At 41.0% G+C, this 26,966-nt stretch overlaps 1 protein-coding gene and 1 pseudogene across 1 annotated transcript in view; one reads left to right on the forward strand and one right to left on the reverse strand.

The window, feature by feature from the left end:
- The window catches only part of GIGYF2 (GRB10 interacting GYF protein 2), a 149,605-nt gene extending 123,305 nt beyond the window's left edge, over positions 1 to 26,300 (forward strand). The window contains 7 exon segments of the mRNA XM_032355189.1: positions 9,377 to 9,499; positions 12,596 to 12,799; positions 12,923 to 13,128; positions 14,322 to 14,476; positions 16,039 to 16,232; positions 18,984 to 19,131; positions 24,454 to 26,300. Of these exon segments, the coding sequence (XP_032211080.1) occupies positions 9,377 to 9,499; positions 12,596 to 12,799; positions 12,923 to 13,128; positions 14,322 to 14,476; positions 16,039 to 16,232; positions 18,984 to 19,131; positions 24,454 to 24,521 (1,098 nt within the window). The 3' untranslated portion in view covers positions 24,522 to 26,300.
- Positions 1,414 to 3,153, reverse strand: LOC116596846 (annotated as a pseudogene).
- Positions 26,301 to 26,966: the final 666 nt, after the last annotated feature.

Consider the following 26,966-nt stretch of genomic DNA (forward strand, 5'->3'; position numbering starts at 1 on the left):
AGAGAGGCAGGCAGAGAGAGAGGGGGAAGCAGGCTCCCTGCTGAGTAGGGAGCCCGCCACAAGGGCTCTGGGATCATTACCTGAGTGAAGGCAGACACTTGACAGACAACCTCACAGGTGCCCCCAAAGTGGTATTAACTTTTTTAAATGTTTGGTAAGATTCAGTGGTTAAACCACCTAGGCTTTTCTTTGTGGATGGTTTTTTGATAAGTATTTCTGTATCTTTACCTTTTTTTTTTTTTTTTTTAAGATTTTTATGTATTTATTTGACAGAGAGGGACACAGCGAGAGGGAACACAAGCACAGGGGAATCGGGAGAGGGAGAACGGGCTTCCCCCAGAGCAGGGAGAGTGATGTGGGGCTCTATCCCAGCACTCTGGGATCATGACCCACGCTGAAGGCAGACACTTAATGACTGATATACCCAGGCGCCCCTACTTTTTCTTTTTTATTTAAACTGCAAAGAAAATTTATTTTACATATCAGTAGCCATGAATTTTTGTCATTTGTTTTTACATAAATACTGCCTAGTGCCATTATCCAAATGACAGGACCATTTTTTTTTTTTTAAGATTTTTAAAATTTGACAGAGAGAGATCATAAGTAGGCAGAGAGGCAGGCTCCCCGCCCATCAGAGAGCCCGACTCAGGGCTCGATCCCAGGACCCTGAGACCACAACACTAGCTGAAGGCAGAGGCTCAACCCACTGAGCCACCCAGGCACCCCTGGCAGGACCATTTTATGTCCACACTTCACTTCTGTATTTACAAAGAGAATTTGTATGACTTACATAATTGTAACTATCAGGGCTGCCTGGGTTGCTCAGTCAGTTGAGCATTAGACTCTTGACTTTGGCTAAGGTCATGATCTCAGTCGGAATCATGGGATCTCCTCGCATCAGGCTCCACGCTCAGTACAGAGTCTGCCTATCCCTTTTCCTCCCTCCCTGCCCCTCTCCCGGTGTGCACACTTGTGCTTTCTAGCTCTCTCAAATAAATAAATGAAATCTTAAAAAAATTAATAATGTAACTGTCAGTGAAGGCTTAACAGTGGAGATGCAGTCTAACATCCATAGTATCTAATGTTTTGCAGATAACAATGTAGGGGAGATGTATTTTTAATTATTTTAATTACCTTTCATTTGAGTGATCTTATTTAGTCTCCTAAGGAGATTTTCAAAAGCAGGTAATAGATGGGGGTGCCTGGGTGGCTCAGTGGGTTAAGCCTCTGCCTTCTGCTCAGGTCATGATTCCCGGGTCCTGGGATAGAGCCCTGCATCAGGCTCTCTGCTCAGCCAGGAGCCTGCTTCCTTCCCCCCTCTGCCTGCCTCTCTTCCTGCTTGTGATCTGTGTCTGTCAAATAAATAAGACCTTTTTTTTTTTAAGCAGGTAATAGAAATGGTTAGTGAGATTTTTAAGAAATATCTTCCATGTCCACGTCCTGTTGTAATTTCTGCACCATTTTTTCTGGTTTCCTTTGCCTGCACAAAGGGCCAGGATAATGATGTTTTGCTTGACTTCTTTGATGTCCTGAGCATTCTGTAATTCTTTATTTTTCTTTAATCTGTTCATTATAAATTTAGCTTTTTTGTTTTCTGTTTGATCTCTTCAACTCTTTTCATTGCATCAGTAGTTTTATACCATAGCTCTCATATTTGACTGGTTCATTTGTACATTTTTCAAATTCAAATGAATTATCTACTATAAGCTTTTTACCACCTGCTCTATAGAATGCTTTAGTCCATCCGACCTTGTAATGATTGTGCTTCTTTTTAAAGTTTTTAATGAGACTTGGATTTGTAGAATTTGAATACCTTACAATTGTTGCCGACAAACGTCATGCCATGGCTGGGGTAAATGAGCCCTGAACAGAAAGAAATAGCACTTCTCAGTACACTTGTTGAAACTGTGTAGGTTCCCACTAACCAAATGCCAGTATTGAGTGGAATTCTCAGTGTCTTCTTAGAGGTCTGTTAACTTGTCTATTTCTTCTTGAGTAAGTTTTTGATAGATTGTCTCTTTTTAAGAATCTTCTTCATCTAGGTTATCTATAGGTTATCAAATTGATTGGAAGACAGTTGGTCAATACTCCTTTATATTCCTTTTTGTTTCTGTAACATCACTAGTGATGTCCTTTCTTTCCTATTGTAGTAATTTGAGTCTTCTCTCCTTTTCTCTTGGACAGTCAAGCTAAGTCAATTTTGTTGGTCTTTTTAAAGAATCAGCTTTTGGTTTTATTGATCTTTTTCTATTTTATCTGTTTCATTAATTTCTTCTCTAATTTTATTATTTCTTTCTGCTTGCTTTAAGTTTATTTTGCTCTCTTTTTAGTATCTTAAGGTAGAAGTTTAGTCTGTTGATTTGAGATCTTTCTTCCTTCTCTATAGACATTTGCAGTTAGAAATTTCCCTCTAAGTATTGCTTTAGTTGTTACCCATAAGTTTTGACTTGTTTTTAGACTCATTGGTTATATAGAAGTGTTTTGTTTAATTTCCACTTATTTGTGAGTTTCCAAAATTTGTTACTTTATTTCATTGTGATCAAAGAACACATACTTTATATTATTTTTTTTTTTTTTTTTTTTTTTTTTTTTTTTTTTTTTTAATTTTAAGTGGGCTCCTCACGCATTGTAGGGCTTGAACTCATGACCCTGAGCTTGAGTTACATGCTGTACCAAATGAACCAGCCAGGTGCCCTTATTTTTCCCTTTAAATGAATTATTGAAGTTGGTTTTGTGTCCTATTTTACCTTCCTTAGATCTGTCCTGGAGAATGTTCCATATTTCTTTGAGAAGAATGTATATTCTACTGTTGTTGGCTGGAGTGTTCTATATAGAGGTCTTTTAGGTCCAGTCAGTTTATAGTGTTATTCAAGTCACCTAGATCCTTGCTGATCTCCACCTAATTTTCTATTATTGAAAGTGGAGTATTAAGGTAATGAAGTCTTTTAAGTATTATTGTCTCAATATTGTCAAGGTACTGAATTGTCTGTATCTTCTATAATTTCTGTCATTTCTTCATGTATTTCAATGCTCTGTTATATGGCAAATATATGTTTATGTATGGATTTATTATACAGATCTTCCTGCTGAATTGATTCTTTACTATACTTAAGTGTCTCTCTTTAATAGCATTTATTTTAAAGTACGGTCCATGCCCACAATGAGCCCAACATGGGACTTGAACTCATGACCCTGAAAGACCTGAGCTAAGATTAAGAGTCAGCTGCCACTTAACTGACTGAGCCACCCAGGCACCCCGGTATATTTTTGTTTTAAAGTATATTTTATCTGATTCTGATATAGAAACTCCAGCTTTCTTATGTTTGCTGTTTGCCTGATATATCTTTATCCATCCTTTGACTTTCAACCTGTTTAAGCCTTTGAATGTAAAGTGTCTCTTTGAGACAATGTAGTTGCATCTTATTTTTGTCGGATAATCACTGCCTTTTTTTTTTTTTTTTAAAGATTTTATTTATTCATTTGACAGAGAGAAATCACAAGTAGGCAGAGAGGCAGGCAGAGAGAGAGAGGAAGAAGCAGGCTCCCTGCTGAGCAGAGAGCCCGATGCGGGACTTGATCGCAGGACCCTGAGATCATGACCTGAGCCGAAGGCAGCTTAACCACTGAGCCACCCAGGCGCCCAATCACTGCCTTTGATTGGATTCTTTAATCCTTTATGTTTAGTGATATTATTGATATAATTGTATTTATGTCTGCCATTTTACTTTGTTTTTTATGCCTGTCTTTTTTGTTCCTCTATTCTTCCTTTACTGTTACTGCTTTTTTTTTACATTAATATTTCCTGTTGTAACATTTTAATTCTTTCTTTTAAGATTTTGTTTATTTATTTGACAGAGATCACAAGTATGCAGAGAGGCAGGCAGAGACAAAGAGGAGGAAGCAGGCTCCCTGCTGAGCAGAGAGCCCGACGTGGATCTTGATCCCAGGACCCTGAGATCATGATCCCAGGACCCTCAGCTGAAGGCAGAGGCTTAACCCACTAAGCCACCCAGGCGCCCTGTATTTTAATTCTTTAATGGTTTAATCACTATATATTTATTAAATAATCTTATTTATCATCTTTTCTCTTCATTTGTACCTGTGAATTCATGTTACCATATGAAGTCATTTACTTAGCCCAGTACTGCTTCTTTCCCACTCACCTCCTTTGTACTGTTTTTGACAATCATATTAGATTTCTGTTACAAACCCAACTGTCTGTCCTATCTGTTTATTTAGACACACACACCAGTTTTATATTTGTATACACATACACTCTACACACACCACACATTTGTTTTTGTGCATTTGCTTTGTATTTTTGTTGGATTTGTATTACTTTCTGGGGTCACTTATTTTTAGCCTGAAGAACTTCCCATTAATATTTCTTGTAAGGGAGGTCTGCTAGCAACAGATTCTCTGAATTTATCTGGGAATGTCTTTATTTCACCTTTATTTTTGAAAGAGTTTTAGTGGATATAGAATTCCTTGTTGATAATTTCATTCTGTGAAGACTTTGGGTATCTTATCCCACTGCTCTCTGGCTTCCATTGTTCTGGATGAGAAGTCAGCTGTTAATTTTATGCTGATTCCCTTGTAAGAGACAATTTGTTTTTCTTCTTCCTGCTTTCAAGATTTTCTCTTTTTTGACTTTTAGCAGTTTTAAGATTATTTATTTATTTATTTGACTGAGATCACAAGTAGGCGGGGGCGGGGGGGGTGGCGTTGGGCAGGCTTCTGGCTGAGCAAAGAGCCTGATGTAGGGCTTTAACCCAGTGAGCCACCCAGGTGCCCCAACTTTCAGCATTTTTATCATGATAATATATGTTTGTGGGTCTCTGTGTTTATCATGATAACTATGGTTAGGCTTCCTGGATGTGTAGATTAATGTTTTTAAGTAAGTATCAGCCATGGTTTCTTCATATATTTTTCTGTTCCTTTCTCTCCTCCTGGTATTTGCATTGTGCACATACTGGCACATTCAGTGAAATGTATTTCTCTTCATTATTTCTCTCTGTTTCTTAGATTGTGTAATCTCTGTTGATAACGTGAGTTTCACTAATTTCTTTCTTTGGCCAGTTCAGATATACTTTGAGCTCCTCTAGTGATTTTTCATCTTAGTTATTGGGCTTTTAAACTCCAGGATTTCCTTCTGGTCTAAAAATAATCTCTGTCTCTTTATTGATATTCTTCATTTGGTGTGACATTGTCATCATGCCTTCCTTTACTACTTCTTCCTTTAGTAATCATGGTTTTATTTAGTTCTCTGAACATATTTACAATCTTAGACGTTTTGTTAAATCTGATACCTGGTCACTCTCATAGGTGGTTGCCAGCTTTTTTCCTGGTGTATAATCCATTCTTTGTTGTTATTTTACATGTCTCCTAATATTTTGTTGGAAACTAGAATTTTTTGATAACACATGGTAGTTACTGGTCATACATGCCCCATCATAATTTTCTTGTGACTGATTGGATTAGTTTAGCGAAGTCCCAGTGTCTCCCTACCTCCCTTACAGGGAGCCCTCTGCCGCTGCTTGCTGCTTGGCTGCAAGGTGCATCATTGGGTTTGCCCACAATCACTCTCAGATCACTGTTTTTGGCAGGACTGTCTTTGATTATCTTTTTTTTCGTGTTGCTATTAACTTCCACTAGTTGCTACCTGAATTGCTCTACTGTTCTCAGAAGTGCCCTGGAGCACAGATTGCTTCACAGACTGATCCAGTCAAATTCAGGCTTCTTTGAAGAGATAATTCCTGAAGACTGTTTTTGAGATTGGTTCTGACCTTAGAACTTCTTCCAGCTCTTTTCTTGGTTCTCTGAGACCAAGTTGGCACCTGCAGTTTACCCTCTTCTGAGGTTAATCTACCAATCTCCTAATTGCTTTTCACCCAGGCTGTACTGCTTTTAAAAGTGCCCTTTGGCTTGGACTCCTCATTGTCCATACGCTGTCACAAATAAAGTCAGTTCCTTTAGGAACCATAGTCCAATCTGTTTCCCTCACCTCCACCCCAAGGCAAAAACCTCTGAGTCACAGCTCTGGCACTGGCAACAGTGGTGTGCTTTTCTCAGTGGCACTCCTGCTTAGAAATTGAGCCCTTGAGGGAGGAGCAGTAGCCTCAGATTTTCTTGGCTTGCGTCTCCTGGTGGCATGGTGACCTTTTAAGCTAGGGCAGTGGCACCCAGGGCCCTAGTAGTCCCAGTAGTACTGTGCTCAGGGTAGTTTTCACCCCATAAGTTGGAGGCTAGGCATAAGAAGGGATCATCCCTCACTTCTCAGCAGTACTTGCCTGGAACTTAATCTTTGCAACAGGTGGCTGTAGCCAGGATGGGAAATGCTGTTATTGTGCTCTTTGTGGGAAGCCAGCCCATTGACTGGTAGCTGACAGGGAGAGAGAGGCCTCTGTTCTTAGCTACACTCTTCTGGAGTGAAGTTTTGGTCTGGTTGAATTGGGAGTTGAGAGTAGATCTTGGTACAAGTACCACAGACTCTCAATTCTTACAGAGTTTTAGCAGGTTTTCTTAAAGAAAAATTCTGCTTTTGCTATATTCCCTTCTGTTCATTTCCAGAGGCTTTAAGTAATTTTTTGAAAAATAATTTTCACCAGTTTCTCTGGGGAAAGGGATGTACAGAGCAGCACCTCGTGCTGTCATATTAGTATAACAGTTGTTTTTCAAAATAATAAATAGTGCTGAAAAGTAAGGTGGCAATATGATGGCAGAAAAAAATAGTAAATTTTCTTAAATCACTGAAGGATATTAGGCATTCAGGGGATACAGAATGTGCCAAACTCCCTATTTGTTTCTGACTTGGGAATGAAGTTGTTCTAAAAAGTATGATTGATAAACTGCAGTTCTTTGGGCAGTACAGGATGTTGGTTGAATTGGAAAATGTCCTGAGGCAGTATTTACGGAATGATGGGGTATTATTTTCTATGTACAAATAAGACTTAAGGAAAATGATAGCTATCTGCAGACATTTGTCTGTACCGTGAGGAAAACAGATTTGTTCTGCATTATTGCAAAGAGCAGTCCTGTGAGTCATGAGCATAGAGTACATTAAAGTATATTTTGGCATAGCAGTGGGAAAGATCTCTGAGGTGCCTGAAAGAGGAAGGAGTCATTTTCAGGGGAGAAAGGTGCATCTCTTCCTGCTGCTGACTAAGGTTCTGAAGAGGACTGGGGGTCGTTTCCTAGGGTAGTCTAGGGTGAGACATCTACTGGGCGTTTAGACAGCATTGGGAGCGCCTGGCTGAATGTCTGCGTCAGAATTAAAAAGCGTACAAATTCTCTGGCCTCACCTTTGGATCTTCTGATTCACTGAGTGAGGGGCCAACACACATATGTTTTTACAGGTCCTCCCAGGTGATGCTTCCAGGTTTGAGATCTGCTGCCTTATTTGATCTTGACATCGCCTAATATGAGTTCATTTATGCTTGACTTTGCCTACCTAGTCCCCAGTCTTTCTCTCTCAGCTTCCCTTCTCACCTCTCCCCCATTATAGCACGGGTGCATTTTGAGAGAAATGGACCTACTGCTTATTGTGTTAGCCCCCAGGTGTTAAGGATTGATGATGTTCTATAGTGCTGAAGATAATATCAGTAGTCATTTGGTAATATCAGTGACAGTTTAAACTGTTTGTGCCCTTATCCAGTCCGCTCTAGGTTTAGAGATTTCAGCTATAGAGCCATTCTTCTTTGGGCTTTGGCATTTTGTTCGATCCATGTTCGTTTATTTTTTTTTATTAAACATATTTCAAGTTGTGTTAGATTTGGGTTTGTTATTTTTGTAAGGGCCACAGGATGTTTCAGAAATAAAGTGTATCTTTTTCTGGCCGGAAAGACCAAGAGATTCCATTAGAATCATCAGACATTTGAGAACTTAAAAGTATTCAGGACCCAAATATTTATACTTTATTTTAGTCAATATTTTAAAGGGTAGAAAAAAAATAGAATTTATTGATTAAAAACAGCTTAGTCCTCATGACTAGAAGCTACAGCCTGGTGAACAGTGACTCTTTTTCATTAAAGACTGATTAAAAACTATGCCTGGCATCTTCCATTAGCTCCCCACCTTGACTTTGCCTTCAGAAATCTTATCCTTCAGCCTTTCACTAGAAAGGAGCATATCATGTCCTTTATTGCCTCCTTGGATTAAGAATTTAGTGATTCTTCTGTTTACTTCTTTCTCTTTATGTCTGTATATTGCTGTATATGTTGGTGCTGGATGTAACAAATTTGTAATCCCAAAATGGTAGATCAAATAAAAATGTATTGTGTGTATATATATATTTTTAAAATATTTTATTTATTTATTTGACAGAGGAAGAGAGAGAGATCACAAGTAGGCAGAGAGGCAGGCAGAGAGAGAGGTGGAAGCAGGGTTCCTGCTGAGCAGAGAGCCTGATGCGGGGCTCTCCGCTCCGAGGATCCCAGAACCCTGAGATCATGACCTGAGCAGAAGACAGAGGCTTAACCCACTGAGCCACCCAGGCGCCCCCTATTGTGTATATTTTAAGTTCCAAAATAATCTTAGGTTTGGGAGAGTGACCAAAAAATCATTTATTTATTTATTTATTTATTTATTTATTTATTTATTTATTTATTTAAAAGATTTTATTTGACAGAGAGAGAGGAATCACAAGTAGGCGGAGAGGCAGGCAGAGAGAGAGGGAAGGAAGCAGGCTTCCTGCGGAGCAGAGAGCCCGACGCGGGGCTCGATCCCAGGACTCCGGGATCATGACCTGAGCCAAAGGCAGAGGCTTTACCCCACTGAGCCACCCAGGCGCCCCTATTCATTTATTTTTTTAAAAAGATTTATTTATTTATGAGAGAGAGAGAGCTTGAACACAAGTGAGGGGGGGGGGCAGAGGGAGAATGCAGACTCCCCGCTAGGCAGAGAGCCCAATGTGGGACTCTATCCCAAGACCCTGGGATCATGACCTGGGCTGAAGGCAGATGCTTAACCAACTGAGCCACCTAGGTGCCCTAAAAGTTTTATTTTATTTCTTTTAAGATTTTACTTATTTGAGAGACAGTGAGAGCACGAGTGGGTAGGAGGAGCAGAGGGAGAGGGAGAAACAGGCTCCCTGTGAGCAGGGAGTCTTATGGGGGCTTGATCCCAGGACCCTGGGATTATGACCTGGGCCAAAGGCAGACGCTTAACCAACTGAGCCACCCAGGCGCCTCTAGTGACAAAAAAGTTTTAAAAACAAACTGAGAGAATTCTAAAATGCAAAGGATTGCAGGAAGAAATTTGAATGTTGTCAGCGGAGTTGAAGGAAACATGAATGTTCTGCCTGTACATAAATGTGCAGTATTTCCTCTGTTTCTGAGCACATTTCCTCACAAGCTCTTCTGCCTTCCTTTTTTGTTAGCTTCCCTCTTCTTCCACGTGGGGCCAGCAGTCCAGTACAACCGCGTGTCAGTCCCAGGCAACGCTGTCATTGGCTGAAATCCAAAAACTAGAAGAGGAACGAGAACGGCAGCTTCGAGAAGAGGTAAATTTTAAAATTCTAAAAGTAAAAGTGGTCTCATTAAACAGTCTTCCAGAATGGTTGGTGTACATTATGGGTGAGGGTTAGTAAAGATCATGGTTATCGTCAGATTTGCTGTGTATCTGAATTGGATGTTCATTATTAAACTCTTTAGCGTATAATAGGAATAACATTAAGATAAGGTAACATGAATGTTCATTTACCTTAAACATTTTGTTGTAGTTCTTGAGGAAGTAGCTCATAAGTAAAAAAGTATCGTGGGTTTTTCAGAATTTTGGTTTTTATGCAGATAACCTTCTTATAAATTTGATTTTAGGGTGCCAAATACACTTTTTTTTCCTAAGGATATTGGGTTTTCTGACCAGCTTTAAAAACTTAAATATGATGGAAATAAAGTCTCTCTGCTTGTAAGTCTATAACCTGTTATCATTAGGATAAGAAGGATATAAAAGAGTGGACTAAAGGGGGGAAAAGGAAGAATACAGTTCTTGACAGAGAAGAAATGAAAAAGTAAAATGGTTTGGTTCAGCATGCCAATAAGGTGCCATATTAATTCATCTGTCCATCTATCCATCACATACTTGCTAACACCTGCTCAATTACAGTCAGAGGATATGGCTGAGTCTAAGACAGATGAAATTCTCTGCTTTTATAAAGTGTGCCCTCGGGTTGAGGGGAGATGGATAAAAACTGCTGGTAGTGATTGATTGTCTAGTTTTAGGTAGTGTGATCTGGGAAGGTCTCTTGAAAAGATTTCATGAGGTAGCAGAGTCCTGCAGAAAGTGTATTACGTGGCTGTGAGTTGAGGCAGAGCAGTCAGTTTGTTAGAGAATGCAAGTTGTCATTTTTGAATCTGGGTGGTGTGGTTCACTGAAGGTCATGGTTACACAAACAGAAGGGGGAGTTGTCTGTACATATTCACTGTGTGATGTGCTGGACCTTACCAGTGGGTGATACTGTTTCTTCACCTTAATCACCGTATTTCCCACCCTCTAAAAAGACCGCTTTCTCTGAAATCATTTCTTTTCTAAAAGATTATCAACAAGTAGATGCAGAGAAGGGTATATCTGTTCCCTTCAAGACTAAAAATTGTTCCAATATTTCTGGTGTCCGCTGTTTGAAAAACATACTAGTGGTCATGAGTTGGAATCCCGGGTCTTGTCTGGTTCATGTTTGTCAGAAGTGAATGATCACCTCAGGATGCCTGGGTGGCTCAGTCAGTTGTGTGCCCTTAGCTCAGGTCATAATCCCAGGTTCCTGGGACAGAGCCCTGTGCAGGGCTTCCCTGCTTGGCGAGGAGTAGGCTTCTCCCTCTCCCTCTGCCTGCTGCTCCCCCTGCTGGTGCGCGCTCTCTCTCGCACGCGCTCTCTCTCTCCCTCTCTCTCTAATAAATAAATAAAATCTTTTTTAAAAAGTGAATGATCACCTCATTTGTATTTTCATTAGATTCTCTTTGAACTGTTAGATTTTTCCTGCACTCTTCAAAAGGTAGAAAATGCTGCTCAGTAGATATTTCTCATGTAGGGAAACCTAAAATAATTGTGTTTCATTCTTTTCCTGGAAGTACCGTTTCCATGACTGCCTAACCTGTTCAAGTCTGGATGGTCTTAGGTTGCTGCACAGCTGTTCTGTTTTCTCAAATTACTGCCATATGCATGGTGCGCTCCTGGACTGATTTTTATTTTTTTCATGCTTTCTCCTATTTTTAATCTGTGTCATTTTACTTTTTTTTTCTTTTTACCTTTTTTGCTGGAAGCATTTCCTCTATCTTCTGTTTTAATTTTTCTATTGAACTGTAATGTATGTGATCTTACTAGAAATTTCTCTGAGTCCTTAGTTTGTTAGTGTTTCTTTGTATCGCCTCTTTTTCATTGAATTCACATCTTACCTCTCTAAAATTACTAATTTTTTAAAAAAGATTTTATTTATTTGACAGAGATCACAGGTAGGCAGAGAGGCAGACAGAGAGAGAGGAAGGAAAGCAGGCTCCCCACTGAGCAGAGAGCCCGACGTGGGGCTCAATCCCAGGACCCTGAGATCATGACCTGTGCCGAAGGCAGAGGCTTAACTCACTGAGCCACCCAGGCGCCCCTACTTACTAATATTTTTTTTGAAAGCTAGTCACCATTTTCCCTTCTCTTGTTTCTTTCTCCAGTGAATTTCATTTTTTTAATTTGGTCTTTGGCTTTCATCTTAGAAGTTCAGGTCAAATGTTTGTTGATCCTGGGCTGTTGTTCATATATAGGATTAAAGGTTCTGTATATACAACACCTTGATGGGCTTCGCTGTAATGGTTTCTGGCAGGGCTATTGCGTTGGGGAGTCCTCCCATCTTTTCACATCTGTAGGTGTATTCTTCTGTGCTGGGTGGTCAGCTTCCCCACAGAATGATCACCATTCTGGCTCAGTCTCTCTAAAGAGGAATGTTTGAGTTTCCTGTTAGGGAGAGGAAGAGATAGCTGCCCAACTGCATCGGGTTGCAAAGGCAGTCTGGGATCTTCCTGCTACTTTTAGACTTTCGGGCAGTTTATTCTCTCTTACCCATACTTCTAATTACGGAGTTTTCTAGATGAATCTGCCTCTTTCTGAGCTTCCTTTACTTAGGTTTCAACTTACTGGTATCCGTTGGGTATCAGTATTTGTGTGCTTTTCAGCTTTTAGGATCTATTCTATTCCTTTTGTCCTTATGGGTGTATCGTTTTTAACAGTGTGTGTGTGTGTGTGTGTGTGTGTGTGTGTGTGTGTGTGTGTGTGTGATTTTTTCCCCCTTTCATTTTGGTAGGGCTTTAGGAAATTCATATGTATTTCATTTCTATGCCTAACCGAAAGTCCTGCTTAATTTTTAAAAAGTAATTCTGTGTTTGAACTTTTTAGTCTGATCTTTTTTTAGTCTGATCAATTTAGTTTGATCTTTTTAGAGGTACTTTTTTAGTACCTCTGGCAGTTGACATCCTTATTTGCAGCAAAATGGCTAACCCTGCAGAGTGTCTTAATTTTGTGTAGCTCTTATGTATATGCATTCCATTTACTATACCAGACAGGAGTAACTAATGCTTTTGAAAACCAGAATCTTAAGCTAGCTTCTCTTGTTGTGCAACAGCAAAGGCGCCAGCAGAGGGAACTGATGAAAGCTCTCCAGCAGCAGCAGCAGCAGCAACAGCAGAAGCTCTCTGGCTGGGGGAATGTCAGCAAACCTGCAGGCACTGCGAAGTCTCTCCTGGAGATCCAGCAGGAAGAAGCTAGGCAGATGCAGAAGCAGCAGCAACAGCAGCACCAGCAACCAAACAGAGCCCGGAATAATACGGTGGGTTCATTATCCTAAGCACTCACTATATGGATTGGTGTAAGAAGTTCTCTTTTCTGACTTTGGTGGACTCTCTTTTTCTCTTTTCAGTATTGTTAACTGAGTCATTTGTCTCTTTAACAGCATTCCAACCTGCACACCAGCATTGGGAATTCTGTTTGGGGCTCTATAAATACTGGTCCCCCTAACCAATGGGCATCTGACCTAGTCAGTAGTATCTGGAGTAATGCTGACACTAAAAACTCCAACATGGGATTCTGGGATGATGCAGTGAAAGAGGTGGGACCTAGGAATTCTACAAATAAAAATAAAAACAACGCCAGTCTCAGGTAGGGCTCAAATGATGAAACCTATGCTTCTTGGAGGGTTGGGGGACGGGGCATGTGGGGAGTGGGATATTGGGTGGGAGGAAAAGATAGTTATTTAGTTTTTGCCTATTTTCATCTGTGTCTAAGCATGGGAGGTTGTAGTTTGGTGATTGTTTTCTTCCCCATGGAAACATATCTGTGCTATTACTAGGGGCTCTTTGTACTGCTGGGCACTTAGTCCATTGCCTGTCACATGGTAACTACTTAATAAATACTAGGAATAGTATATTTTTGTTGTTTTTGAACATTTCTCCAAGATACTCTCTAGATCTTAGCATTTTTCTTTATAAATTTGTATTTTTAAGTTAGCTAGACTATAGTAAGTATTATAAACACCTCTCTAATGACCTTAAACCTATTATTTTATGATAAATTAGTTACACTTCAGCTTTGTCTTTTCTTTCTTCAGTATGCAGTGTTAATGAATGAACATGGGTTTTAATGATAAATATATGAACTCAGTTCCCAGCACTGCCACTTATTAGCTGTGTGACCTGTGTGACCTTGGGCAAGAGGGAACCTCTTTGAGCCTCAGTTCCCTCATCTGTAAAATGAAGATAATGATGACTTCATGGGTGTAGTTGTACAGATTAAATGAATGCATACAAAGTAGTTAGTGAAGTGCCTGGCACATAGTAACTACTTAATAAATGGTAGTATTGTCAGATTGTTTCTTCTTGTTTGAGGGTCTAAAGTATTAAGAATAGGACTCAATAAACAACCGTCAGCTTACTGAGCATCTTTGCCAGGCACTGTGCTCTAGGCTTTTGCATACAGTATTTTTATTCCTTGTGATAACCCAAAGAAGTATTAGTACCATTTTACAGATGAGTAAACTGAGGCTTAGCAAAATTTAAAAACTCACCAAAGGGCACATAGGAAGAATTTAATCATTTCTCTGGCAAGAAGCCCTGTCTTCACAAATGAGAATGTATTAGCTGAGACTAGATTATAAGAGGGTATTGAGCTCCCCGTCCCCAATCCAAATATTTGAAGCTTTTATTTATTTATTTTTTAATTCGTTTTTGGACCCAAGCATTGGATAACTGACAGCCATCCAGTGTTGCCAAGACGTTATCTGTTTATGGTGTTGTAGTATAATCATATAGTAACAGTTTCTGGGAATATAATATCGCCCTATTGTTTTGCTTTAGTAAATCTGTAGGTGTGTCTAACCGGCAGAATAAGAAAGTAGAAGAAGAAGAAAAGTTGCTGAAGCTCTTTCAGGGAGTAAATAAAGCCCAAGATGGATTTACCCAGTGGTGTGAACAGATGCTTCATGCCCTTAATACGGCAAATAACTTGGATGGTAAGAATTGGGGAGGGAAACCCAGCATGTGAAATGGCAGAGCAGGACCCACAAAGAGGTCGACAAATTGGAACGATGGGCCAAAAATCAGGAGGTGAAAGCTAATGGAGGTCAAATCCTACATCTACCATAAGAACTTGACCCTTCAAATACTACTTGTGAGAAAAGTCCTGTAGTATTGTGTTCAAATAGGTTCTCAGTCATTGCCAAAAAGTAAATGGTGTCTGGTGTCTCAAGCTATCTTAATAATGTTCAGGACAGAGGAGTTCATAGTTCCATACAGGTCATTTTATGGGGGACGTTGCCAGCCAGGCCAAGTCCAAAGAAAGGTAACTCATGGTGGAGACAGAGGTCATCCTGGACACGAGAAGGCTGAGGTGATATGAGATCGTTCCCATCCTGCCTTTGGGGGCGGGTGGGAATCATGTGCCAGGGCAAGTAGACTTATTTTATGCACAATGAAACTAGGACCAGTTAGTGGAAGTGAAAAGGTTCCAGCACAATTTGAAGAAAAACTTGCTAGTTATTACTGATCACAAAGAGAATTCTCTGCCTTAGATGGAAGTGAATCCCTGCTCTGACCCCAAATATTTGAACTAGAGACTAGTAAGCTTAGTGTGGAAGATCCAGATTTCCTATAACTGATCGGCTAATTTGAATTCATCCACCTACAGTGTCTTAACTAAAATCAAGGATCTTTTCAAAATGGAATAGTAAAGGAATAGAAGAGTTCCTTTGCAGCATTATAACATATTGTACGGTCTGAAAGAGCCAGGGGAAATATAATAAATAATAGTGAATAATGACCAGCTACCATTCATTAAGCAGCTATTTTGTGCTAGGCACTTTCCAGCAGTTAGCATATGTTACTCCAGTTCTTTAATTTTTGCGGTAACTTCATAAGATGCCTTTGCAATGTAGGTACTATTATCCCCATTTTATAAATTAGGAAACAGAGGCTCAGATGGTTAAATAACTCATCAAGGTCACACAGCGAGCAAATTTCAGAGTCAGTATTTTAACCCATGTCTGTCTAATTCTGATACTTGTGCTTTTTCTGCTGCACCACACTGCTTGCACGTTCCGCTTGATTCCTCTCTGAACGTTAGCTCAGTGAAGTGAAAGTTCCTGGAGAGTGTGGCTGTATTGTTAGTATCTGTCATGGTGCCTGACACACATCATGGCACTTAATAAATATTGACTGAATTTAAGGAAAGAAAGAATGAATTTCCAGATAAGTCTTAGACAAGCAGTTGTTCTATTCTCAACGTAACATATGGCTTTTACCAGCGTAACATTTAGTGAAACTAAACATGCGTGATATATCTTTGTTTGACTCTGTGCTACTTGAGGTAATTTGGGGCATTACAATGACAGTGCTTCCACCCCACCCCGCCCCGCAGAGTAGATTAAAGAGTATTTAACACAGTAGCTGCATACCTTCCCCACTTGCATCAGTACAGTTGGCAGTAGGTGTGACAGTGTTTTAAAAACTGACACTGATTCTTTGCATGTGATATTTCATTGTTACTCTTTATGTCTTCTCCCCTCTCACATTGCAGTTCCTACTTTTGTTTCTTTCCTGAAAGAAGTAGAATCTCCTTATGAGGTCCATGATTATATTAGGGCCTATTTAGGAGATACCTCTGAGGCCAAGGAGTTTGCCAAGCAGTTCCTCGAGCGCCGTGCCAAACAGAAAGCCAGCCAGCGGCAGCAGCAGCAGCAACAGCAACAGCAGCAGCAGCAGCAGCAGCAGGTACGAGGCAGTGGTTGGCGCTGTGCCCCTGTGAGTGAGTAGTAAGACCTCGCAGTACTGGGCGGCCAAAGAAATGAAAATTAAAACAAAAGATACCATTTTTGTACATCAGATGACCGTAGCTTCTTAAAATATGGTATATTTGATATTTTCAAATGGCAGGTCCAGAGACCTTTGTGAATTTCCCAGATAGCAAACATAATCATTCTCTGTTAGGCATACTAGTTGCATTTTCCTTGGTTTGTGTATGTGCCTCAGTCAGATTGCTAATTCCAACTTGTCACAGACCCATACATTTTTTTGAAAAGTTAACACCTACAAATGTTAAATCTCCAGTGCTCAGGATGCGCTGTACCCAATATTGACCATACCATAGCATGCCAGACATGTCTTATGTTGTTGATGGGCAGTGAACAGTACCATGAGTTCTCATTATTTGTGGTAGTTAGGTTTTGTAAAGTCGTCGCTACAGCTGAATTAGTGAATACTGAACTATTGCTCCAGGGAAAATACCCAATTAGATTTCTGGAACCTCTGATCACAACATTTTTGTCAGCTGGTCAATATATTACTTTGTTTTATGCGTGTTTCTCTTTAAGATGCCTTATTTAATATATTGTTGATTCCTTAACATTGAACTCATGGCCAGCAGCACTAGAGCCGACCCCTGAGTGAAGCTTATCTAGCATATGCATTTTCTCCCTAAGGCATGTTACAACCTTTTTGGAACACCAGACAACACTTAATACTTGGGAACCATTTTATTTTTTAGATTTTGTTTATTTATTAGAACTTACGCACGAGAGAGAGAGAGAGAGAGAGAGCAGGGTGAGGCAGAGGGAGAAGCAGACCCCGCTCTGAGCAGGGAGCCCAACTCAAGGCTTGATCCCAGGACCCTGAGATCATGACCTGAGCCAAAAACAGATGCTTAACTGACCGAGCCACCCAGGCGCCCTTCTTGGGGGCTATTTTAAACAGTGACAACACCAACAAGCATAAAATGTGAACATCAGGACACTACGGAGACTGAAAAAGATGCTCCTTTACTGTATGAGAACTGAGACAAGAAGGCAGAATACTCCCCTGTCCCACCTCAGCTGAGATGTGTTCCTTAGGCAACTCACATTTTAGCAGCTCGGTGTTCAGGAAAGCTATAAATGTTTCACAAGTTTTGATTTTGGGGTTACACGTAAATTATAGCCAGTAAGTGAATTTGCATATATGGAATTGTGAATAATGAGGATCAGTTATACAAGTTTTCTGAAGGATGAAGTGGCAAGGCACACAAAGAGCTTAAGATGATTTATATCCTTTAGTTCTATAATTCTTTTTTTTTTATTTTTTTTTTATTTTTTTTTTTTTTAAAGATTTTGTTTATTTATTTGACAGAGAGAAATCACAAGTAGATGGAGAGGCAGGAAGAGAGAGAGAGGGAAGCAGGCTCCCTGCTGAGCAGAGAGCCCGATGCGGGCCTCGATCCCAGGACCCTGAGATCATGACCTGAGCCGAAGGCAGCGGCTTAACCCACTGAGCCACCCAGGCGCCCTAGTTCTATAATTCTGCTAGAGATAATTTTTGTTATATCAGTCAGTTCTGAGGATATAAAAGATACAGCCAAGTACATGGCATTTAAAATCCATTTGGGAAGATGGACTAACAGGGATTAAGTGAAAGATGTCAATAGAAACAGCACTTGGAAAAATAAAGAATCAGAAGGGAAGACATTGTATAGTAATACAGAAACTTCTTTACGTTTGTGAAATGACTGCCCCGTGTGCTGAAATTGGAAGTTGGGGCCCACTGTGAATGCACATGCACATGTAGCCAGCCTTGTCCTTCCACAGTGCTTTCTCTACTCTTCCTCCTCATCCCCCACTGCCACTACCTGTGCCTTCAACCAACTCATTGAATCGGATCTCAGTTTAAAATTAATTGCTCTAATAAGAGCATCCGGTAAGTGTGAATGTCTGGTAGACTGTTTCATAGTTGGAACAGTTGGTAGAAAGTGTATGGATATTTAGGGACCAGATCTCTTCTAGGATTGCCAACAGGAATAAAGTACATGATTGTGATTTTGTTTGGTAACATGCTACCAGCTAGTCTGCATCCTGTCCTTTCTGTCGGGGGGCTCAGAGACAGAGGAACCATATGCTTTGGTAGGTGAGGGGTGTGGATTGTTGGAGTACAGAGGTCTGTTTGTGATTATTTGCTGTATATCTAATTTCCTAGTGGATGGTATGGACTCTCTGTATACCAGAGAGGGTTTTTTTTTTTTAAAGATTTTATTTATTTATTTATTTGACAGACAGAGATCACAATCAGGCAGAGAGGCAGACAGAAAGAGAGAGAGGACGAAGCAGGCTCCCTGCCGAGCAGAGAGCCTGATGCGGGGCTTGGTCCCAGGATCCTGGGACCGTGACCTGAGCCAAAGGCAGAGGCCTTAACCCACTGAACCACCCAGGCGCCCCTACCAGAGAGGTTTTGACAGCTGTGTCGCCGCTGGGATGAAAACCTGGAGCTACCAGGATGGGCCTTCTGGAGGCCCAGAGCTTAAATGTGATATCTGAATCTAAATGAAGGGAAAGGGTAGCTCAGGGGACTCTTCATGGTTTCGTTATTACCAGAATCCATGGTGGGATCTTCTGTTTTTAATCTCATACTTGGTAAGGTGATAGCCAATCAGTCATTTTCTTAGAGTGCGCCACACTTGCATCCTCTGTGTAACCTCAGTTGTAACATCTTATCTCACAGGACTCTGTGTGGGGAATGAACCACAGTGCACTCCATTCAGTATTTCAGACCAATCAAAGCAACAACCAACAATCCAATTTTGAGGCTGTACAAAGTGGCAAGAAGAAGAAAAAACAGAAGATGGTCCGAGCAGATCCCAGTTTATTAGGTGAGCAAAGCCTAAAGTCTCAGCTGGGTGTTCGAGGGGAGCAGGTTATAGCAGTATTATATGTGAGTCTCCTAGTGGAATGTTTTTGATAAAGGGAAATATTTCTTATACAAAATTAATTTTTAAAACCTTTTAAATAAGTAATATTTACTGGGCACATCAGTGCAAGAGCGATGCTGCATATGCTGTAGGGAACAAGAAAAGTAATGACTTAAATTGTGTGGCACTTTAAACTTTGAAGAATTGTTTCAGATACAATACAGATTTCCCTAGAAGGCCTTTCAGTTTAATTGGAAAATAATGCTAATGGAGAAAAGGAAAAGTTGTAAAAATTTAAATGCTGATTTGTATAGAAACTGACCATAAATCCAGTCAGGTATTCAAACCACTAATACTTGCTGATATCCATTATATATGTGTATATATACTTATGATTTTCAGAGTCACTCTGCATTATGAGATCATGTTTCAGTTTACCAAAGAGTAAATCAAAGCCCCGAGGGTTTAGAACATTTTCCAAAGTTTCCAACACAGCTGTTCAGCAGTGGGGCTGGGATTTCAGATGAGGCCTGTTTTCTTTCCACTCTTCTGTTAGCCATAACTATTCTCGTCTAGCATTGAGAACCAGAGTCTTCACACAAGACAGCTTCATGGAAATGGTGACACCAGAATTGGGGCTTTGAAAGACTGGTGGGAAGGACAGACAGTGGTATTTCTGGAATAATAAACAGTCTAGGCAAAGCAGTTACAGGCTGTTTGTGTTTCTTCAATTGGCCTAACAGCCTCTCAGACAATGATGAAATTAAAATGATCCTCTGTTTATGAATGTAAAGTAGAGTATTAAAAACCATGCTGTCTGGAGTAGAATGATTATATTGGCGAAGACGGCAGGTTGGGATGTTGGCCCAGGCAGGAGGCAGAGTGGTTAGGAGGCTGAAGTATAGACCAGGTAAAAGATCCTAGTGGCCTGGAGAACAGGGATTTGGGCAGTAGAGATGGAGAGGAGTTAGATGGGGTTCAGAAACTTAGGGGACTGAATTGGCAGGGCAAGGGGAATGGAACGGTTTGGACAGCAAGATGGGTGGTGTTTCCATTTGCTTAAAGGATGAGCCCTGGAAAGTGGAACAGGCTTATGGGGTGATGATACGGAGTTGAGGTGAGGTGGGTGGGTCAGTGTGAAATGCCTATGAAACTTCAAGTGGAGATACCCTCGTGAAAGACGAGAGAGCACACGCACAGCAAGAGGGGGATTGCCATCCTGCCCTGCCCTCAGGAGGGTCCCTGCTTTCCCTCCTAGGTTTTGTACTCTGGAGAAAACAAAGTGTCCGTAATAGAAACCTAACTTTGGGGGCACCTGGATGGCTCAGTCATTAGGCATCTGCTCAGGGTCCTGGGATCGAGCCCTGCATCGGGCTTCCTTGCTCGGCAGGGAGCCTGTTTCTGCCTCTCCCACTCCCCCAGTTTGTGTTCCCTCTCTCACTGTCTCTCTGTCTGTCAAATAAATAAATCTTAAAAACAAACAAACAAAAACCTAACTTTGGGGATTGCCCTTTGGAACTGAGGCCTGAAAGCTGGCGTAGGTACAGAGAACAATCTGGTGAAATTCTATTTTCTTCTGCCTCAGAATTGTACTTTATTTATTTATTTGTTTATTTTGCCTGTCTCTGAAATTTCTGTTAAGAGTAGATGAAACAGTCTAACATTTTACCCAGTTTTGACAGAAGTGGGTGACTATAGATTTACAAGTGTCCCTGAAATTCTGGGTGTGGGTTCTAGACAAGAAGCCCTTGTTGCTCTTCAGCTGTGACACTAGAAGGGTAGGCTGTCACTGAAAGTGAAGTGTGAAGCTTTTTGAATTAAATATTCAGTCTGACTCTACCCCTATTGCAGGCACCAGAAAGAAAGGAACACTCTTCAGGGGGCATCTGGGTGGCTCAGTCCTTGGGTATCTGCCTTAGGCTCAGATCATGATCCCAGCATCCTGGGATCGAGCACTGCATCCAGCTCCCTGCTCAGCCGGAAGCCTGCTTCTCCCTTTCCCACTTGCCCTGCTTGTGTTCCCTCTTTCGCTGTGTCTCTCTCTGTCAAATAAATAAATAAAATCTTAAAAAATAAATAAGAAAACACTCTTCAGGGAAATGAGAACTTATTTTAGGAATAGAGTTTAAGGAATTTATATATGTTGAAGGAGCAGAAAAAATGCATATATGGGAAAGGGGAGTAAAAGTTCATCAGTGTTTAGAAAGCTCTCTTATGTAAGTGTGGACTTTTTAATGAAAATTTCTACTCAGCTAAATCGCTCTCTGAAAATTCCTCTGATAATTACTAACCTTTTTTTTTTTTCTTTTTAAAGATTTTATTTATTTGACAGAGATCACAAGTAGGCAGAGAGGCAGGCAGAGAGCGAGAGGGAAGCAGGCTCCCTGCTGAGCAGAAAGCCCAATGCAGGCCTCAATCCCAGGACCCTGAGATCATGACCTGAGCCGAAGACAGAGGCTTTAACGCACTGAGCCACCCAGGCGCCCCTGATAATTACTAACTTCTGCCCTTTACCTACTCATTTCCACTTATTACTATTTTTAATTGATTTACAGATTGAGAAAAATTAGTAAATGCCCATCAGTCACAGTTCACCGTGCACAGAATGAGACAGTTCTAATTTGATCCAGAAGTATCCAATTGAGAAGGTAGTCACTGATCAAGGGAGAACTTTGCGTCTAGAACAGACCATCAGAGAGGCCCAGGCATGTTATAATGATCCATTACCTCCATTGTGCTGTGTCTTCTGTAGTTTTTAGAGCTACGAGGTGCCCTTGTGAACCAGTATCTGTTACTTGGATATGATAATAGTCCACACACAATGGCATTTTCCCCAGTCATACTTTACAGTCTCTCAACCTTAAGAAATCATGCAAGTGAGTTGTAGTCAGTTCTGATCCTAGCAGAAAGTAGTCTTTAGAGCCAGGCAGAGTGGGCTTAAATCCTCCTTTGTATTGCTTTGGACTTTGTGGTATCCCAGAGCTTTCCCTTCTGTCAGATGTGGAGTAGATGTGCCTACCTTTCTGGGTTTTATGACCCGTCAGTGAGACTGTGTCTGCTTAAAGACTTAGCCCAGTAAGCAACATACTGTAGTCATGAACAAGTACCTTTTTTTCCCTTTTTTGGCCCCAGGCTGCTGGTTTTTTCCTGTCTTTCCATGATTAAAATTAAATTGTGTGTGTGTGTTTGTGTGTGTGTTTAAGGTTTTATTTATTTGCGAGAGCATGAGCAGAGGGCGAGGGAGAAGCAGATTCTGCTGAGCAGAGAGCCTGGGACTCAGTCCCAGGATCCTGGGTTCATGACCTGAGCAGAAGGCAGTTTCTTAACCAGCTTAGCCACCCAGGTGCCCCGTGTGTGTGTGTTTATTACATTTCTGCTTTTATCACATATAGCTCGTTTTTATCATAGTTCATCTATTCCTGAGATACATGTGAAGTCAAAACCCTGCTTCAGAAGAGTAATAGCTCATTTCATAGGCTGTTTGGTCTTTAAGGTTTTTTTTTGGTTTGTTTTGGTTTTGGGGTTTTTTTTTTTAATGTGTGTTGGTTTTTTAAAAATTTTATTTATTTATTTGTCAGAGAGAGAGAGAGAGAGCGAGCACAGGCAGACAGAGTGGCAGAGGGAGAAGCAGACTCCCTGCAGAACAAGGAGCCTGATGTGGGACTCAATCCCAGGACGCTGGGATCATGACCTGAGCGGGAGGCAGCCGCTTAACGAACTGAGCCACCCAGGCGTCCTGGTCTTTAAGTTTTAATACTTAGCTAATTAAATTGTTATTTACAAATAGGGACACTAAGCCTTTTGTTTTCAAGGGAAAAGGTCTTGTGGGTTGTGGCAGTGCTGTTGATGGGCAGAGCTGAGGCTGGGGTTTGGAGCCCTGGCCTCTCCTCGCCTGAAGCCTTGTAAGCAGCTTGAACCACAGCTTCCTTGGTTAATAAATAGTCATGTGTATGTTTTCAAATCATGATATTTTGAGTCAAGAATATAATATAATTAAGCTATTTTTATTATGTAAGACTTTTTTTATTATTGGTACATTTAAAATGTGTCTTTGTTTGAAAACTTGAACATTAAAGAACAAATAGAGGGGACACGCTAGCTAACTGCTTTTAGACAGGAGAGCTTTGCCTGTTTACTTTTTTGATATTCAAATAGCAGTTAAAACAGTTTGAGATTTTGTTCAGGGTGGGTGAACTGAAAGCTCTTTTTCCTCATTCCAAGGAAGCCCTATTAATACTTTTTTTTTTAAGATTTTATTTATTTATTTGACTGAGAGAGATCACAAGTAGGCAGAGAGGCAGGCAGAGGGGGGAAGCAGGCTCCCTGCTGAGTAGAGAGCCCGATGTGGGGCTCGATCCCAAGACTCTGGGATTGTGACCTGAGCCAAAAGCAGAGGCTTTAACCCACTGAGCCACCCAGGTGCCCCCTGTTAATACTATTTATCAATCTTTGATTGTGGAATTAATAGAAAAATTGCATACATGGGGCTGATGGGATTAGGTTTTCAGAACGTTAGTAGTGTTTGTGACTACTGCTCTTGCCTTCAGTGGGGATGCTGAACCTGCTTTCTCTAAACTAGATGCCATTTTGGTTTATCAGTATGGCTAACTGAAATCCTTTCCTTTTACAAGCCTACTTACAATAGGTTGAATTGAACAAAGTACTTGAATCTTTTTGTGCGGTCTACCCTGTGAGAAAACATCTGAGGGCTATGAGGATCTTCCATGAAGCCTTCTGCCCTCGAATAGCAAAAGCTTTTGGCTGAAACTTTGAAAAGGTTTTTAACCCCGGGGGGTGGGGTGGGGAGGTAGTCCCAGTAGTGAGGGGGACTGAAGTAGTGTTACTCCCACTTAGATTTCACAGTCATCTGGTCAGGTAGTTACAGAGTATTTGGTATGTGTTATTCCTCCCCTCGCCTGTCCCCATCTCTGTTAAGATTCACCTCCCGAATGAACGTTCCCCACTAGCCAGCCTCACTTGGCCTTAACATGTGCTCACAGCCCAGATTCTTCTCAGAAATCTCTAACGTACTAGTTTGGAATTCTTTTTTTCCCCTCCATTCTTAAATTATACCAGAACCCTAAGAAATAAATAAAAATGAAGAATCTCTCTTTAGAAGAGCAGAATACTGCTCTTTGACCTTTATCCATCCTTCCTTTTTCCTTTCTTTAGTGTATCTGTGGTATGCTAAAACACGAGAGACTTCTCTTCCAGCCCAGTGTCCGGAATTGGAGCCCCATGGTTGTCTGGATGTGGTCACTTATTGCCAATTTTTCCCTGCAGGGTTTTCAGTCAATGCTTCATCAGAGCGACTCAATATGGGTGAAATCGAGACTTTGGATGACTACTGAGCACCTGCCAGTGGACTGGCCTTCCTTCTCCTCTCTGCTGACCATGGATTCTCCACCTTTGGACACAACACTTACTCACCATTTACTCTTTATCACTCTGCAACAAATCACAGAACCGATCATCTCAGGCTTTTTCTTCTAGCCCTTTGTGTCCAAGATTCTTTAAACTGTTTTTGTTGGTGAGCATCTCAGACTGTAGATAAGTGGACCGGACCCTGTGTCTTGGGGGTGGCAGTTGGGATTACTCCCCAACAAGGCTGATTTTGGGCAGCACCTGTTTACTGTGCCGTGATTTCATCTACTGTGTCCCAGAAAGTATGTTGGGATCTGCCAATAGCTATTTACTTTCTTATGTCACTTTTTCCCCTTCTATGTTGTTGTTCTTTTTAACCCCCCATAAGGGTAAGGGGTCTAACTGGTGCAATCATGAAGAGAGTTAATGGTAACAGACATTGGCCAGCAATACCATGCCATGGACTGTGACTTGAGTATCCAACAAGACAGTCAGAGCGCCCCCAGTCTGACAGCTGCATTGCCACTACTAACTTTGGGATTGCATCAAAGAGGCCCTGAGTGGGGTGGAGTTTAGATTGGATTGGTTTGATGTTGCACACCCCTCACCTGTTCTTTCTGAGCATCCTTTCAGAGAAAGGATTCATTTTTTTCTTCATTAGATAGTGACTTCCAAGCAAGCTGACTTCTCCCCTGGCATTCTCCAACCTTATTGGACAAAGGAAACCCTATGGCCTGGGAGAAGGACTTACTCTTTAATTTTTCCTTTCTTACAAAAACTGATTTTTCCCATAAATATTTTTACTTCAGAGGACTAGGACCAGTTTGTTTTGGGCCTTTCTGCTGAAAATTTGTCTCGTTTAAGAGGCAGCTAGGATCTTTACCATATGTATGAATTTGTATAATTTCATTTTGGATAGGGATAAACTTTTGCTTCTGATAAAAGCCCGGAATTTCATCTGGTTCTTCAGAGCATTGCGTGTGTGTCTTGCTGTGGCCCCAAAAGGTTTTGTTTAAAGATTCTAGAATGGCAAGTTGCTTGCCTTTTCTGAAAAGAAAAACATACAAAACCTAACCATCTTTAAGACCTTCATCCATGGAAACCACTACACAGGAGAATGCAGTGGGATGGAGGGGATGGGAGAGAATGGGGGAGAGAAGCCTGGTTCTGGCTTCTGATCATGGCCTCCTAATACCCCTTCACTTCAGTTATAAATGTATTCAAGCCCTATTTATAAACCAGTACTCTTCCTGCCTCCCCCAACCCCCGCAGAACATCACCTGGAATTGCCAATCACACTTTGGTCTGGAGCCATTGGACCATCCGTCCCTGTGTGAGAAGTGCTGTGGTTCGGGTGGCTCCTGGTAGAGCACCTTTCCTTTCTGTCATCATTGCCTGAAAAAGGCTGGAGTTGCTCTGAGAGCATTTTGGTTTTGGCTGATTATATTTGGTTTCTATTTTTATTCTTTTGGATCTCCATTCTCCCTATCCCTTCTTGCCTCCCTCCCTCCCAAACATGTACAATAACTATACAGAGACTGCTACAAACTTGTATATAGTTTTTGGATCAAATAGCATGAGGAGATGGGGAACCATTAAAAGTTGGGACTCCTGCTCTCCTTTGCTTTGTAAATTCAAAAGTGGGGGGTGGGGAAAGAGGGATAGTTAAAATGTTTACAAAACTTTAAGCTCCCTCGGAACTTTTGCCAGTGTGGAGGAAAATAAAAAAGAACTTAAATAAAACATGGTGGTATTCTGTCTGAGCACCTCTTGTAGCTTTTGTCAAGGCTGAAGTCTTGCACTAAGCCATTATCTTGGCACCTTGAAGACACTCCCAATACATGAGCGCCCGAGACATGGAGGCAGCCATGGCTTTTCCTGCCAGGCTATGGAACACTGGCTGGCTCTTTATTTAGGACTGTAGAGATCAAGATAAACACAGGTAAGTATGACCAAATGTCTTTATTCCTTTCACTGTCCCTGTCTGCTGATTCGTGGATGGTCTTCTGCCCTCATACCACAGACACATCCTCTGAATGTGCCTGTCAGAGCCTGCCCACACCTTCCAAACTAGACTCCACTGTGTGCTTGTTCAGGGAAAATAAAAACAAATAAAAAATTAAAGGACAAACATTTGGGGGTGGGGTAGGTGGATTTGGGGTAGCAAAGTCATTTTTATCACGGAACATTCCATTTACTTAACCAGGAAACTTGCTTCAACTTGAGGAATTTCCCACTTAGTGGAAAGAAACCACTGTTCCCTAGGAATGTTCCTCTGTCTCAGTTCTGCTCTTTTTCACACTCCCATCTCTCCACTGACTTCCAACTACCACGTTATATCCCTTTCTATAAACTTAACTTACAAATTAACTTCTTCTGAGTTTATATATATGTATATATATTTCTTTTCTTTTCTTTTAAGATTTCATTTG

Source organism: Mustela erminea, chromosome 8, assembly GCF_009829155.1.
Source record: "Mustela erminea isolate mMusErm1 chromosome 8, mMusErm1.Pri, whole genome shotgun sequence".
Lineage (NCBI taxonomy): Eukaryota > Metazoa > Chordata > Mammalia > Carnivora > Mustelidae > Mustela > Mustela erminea.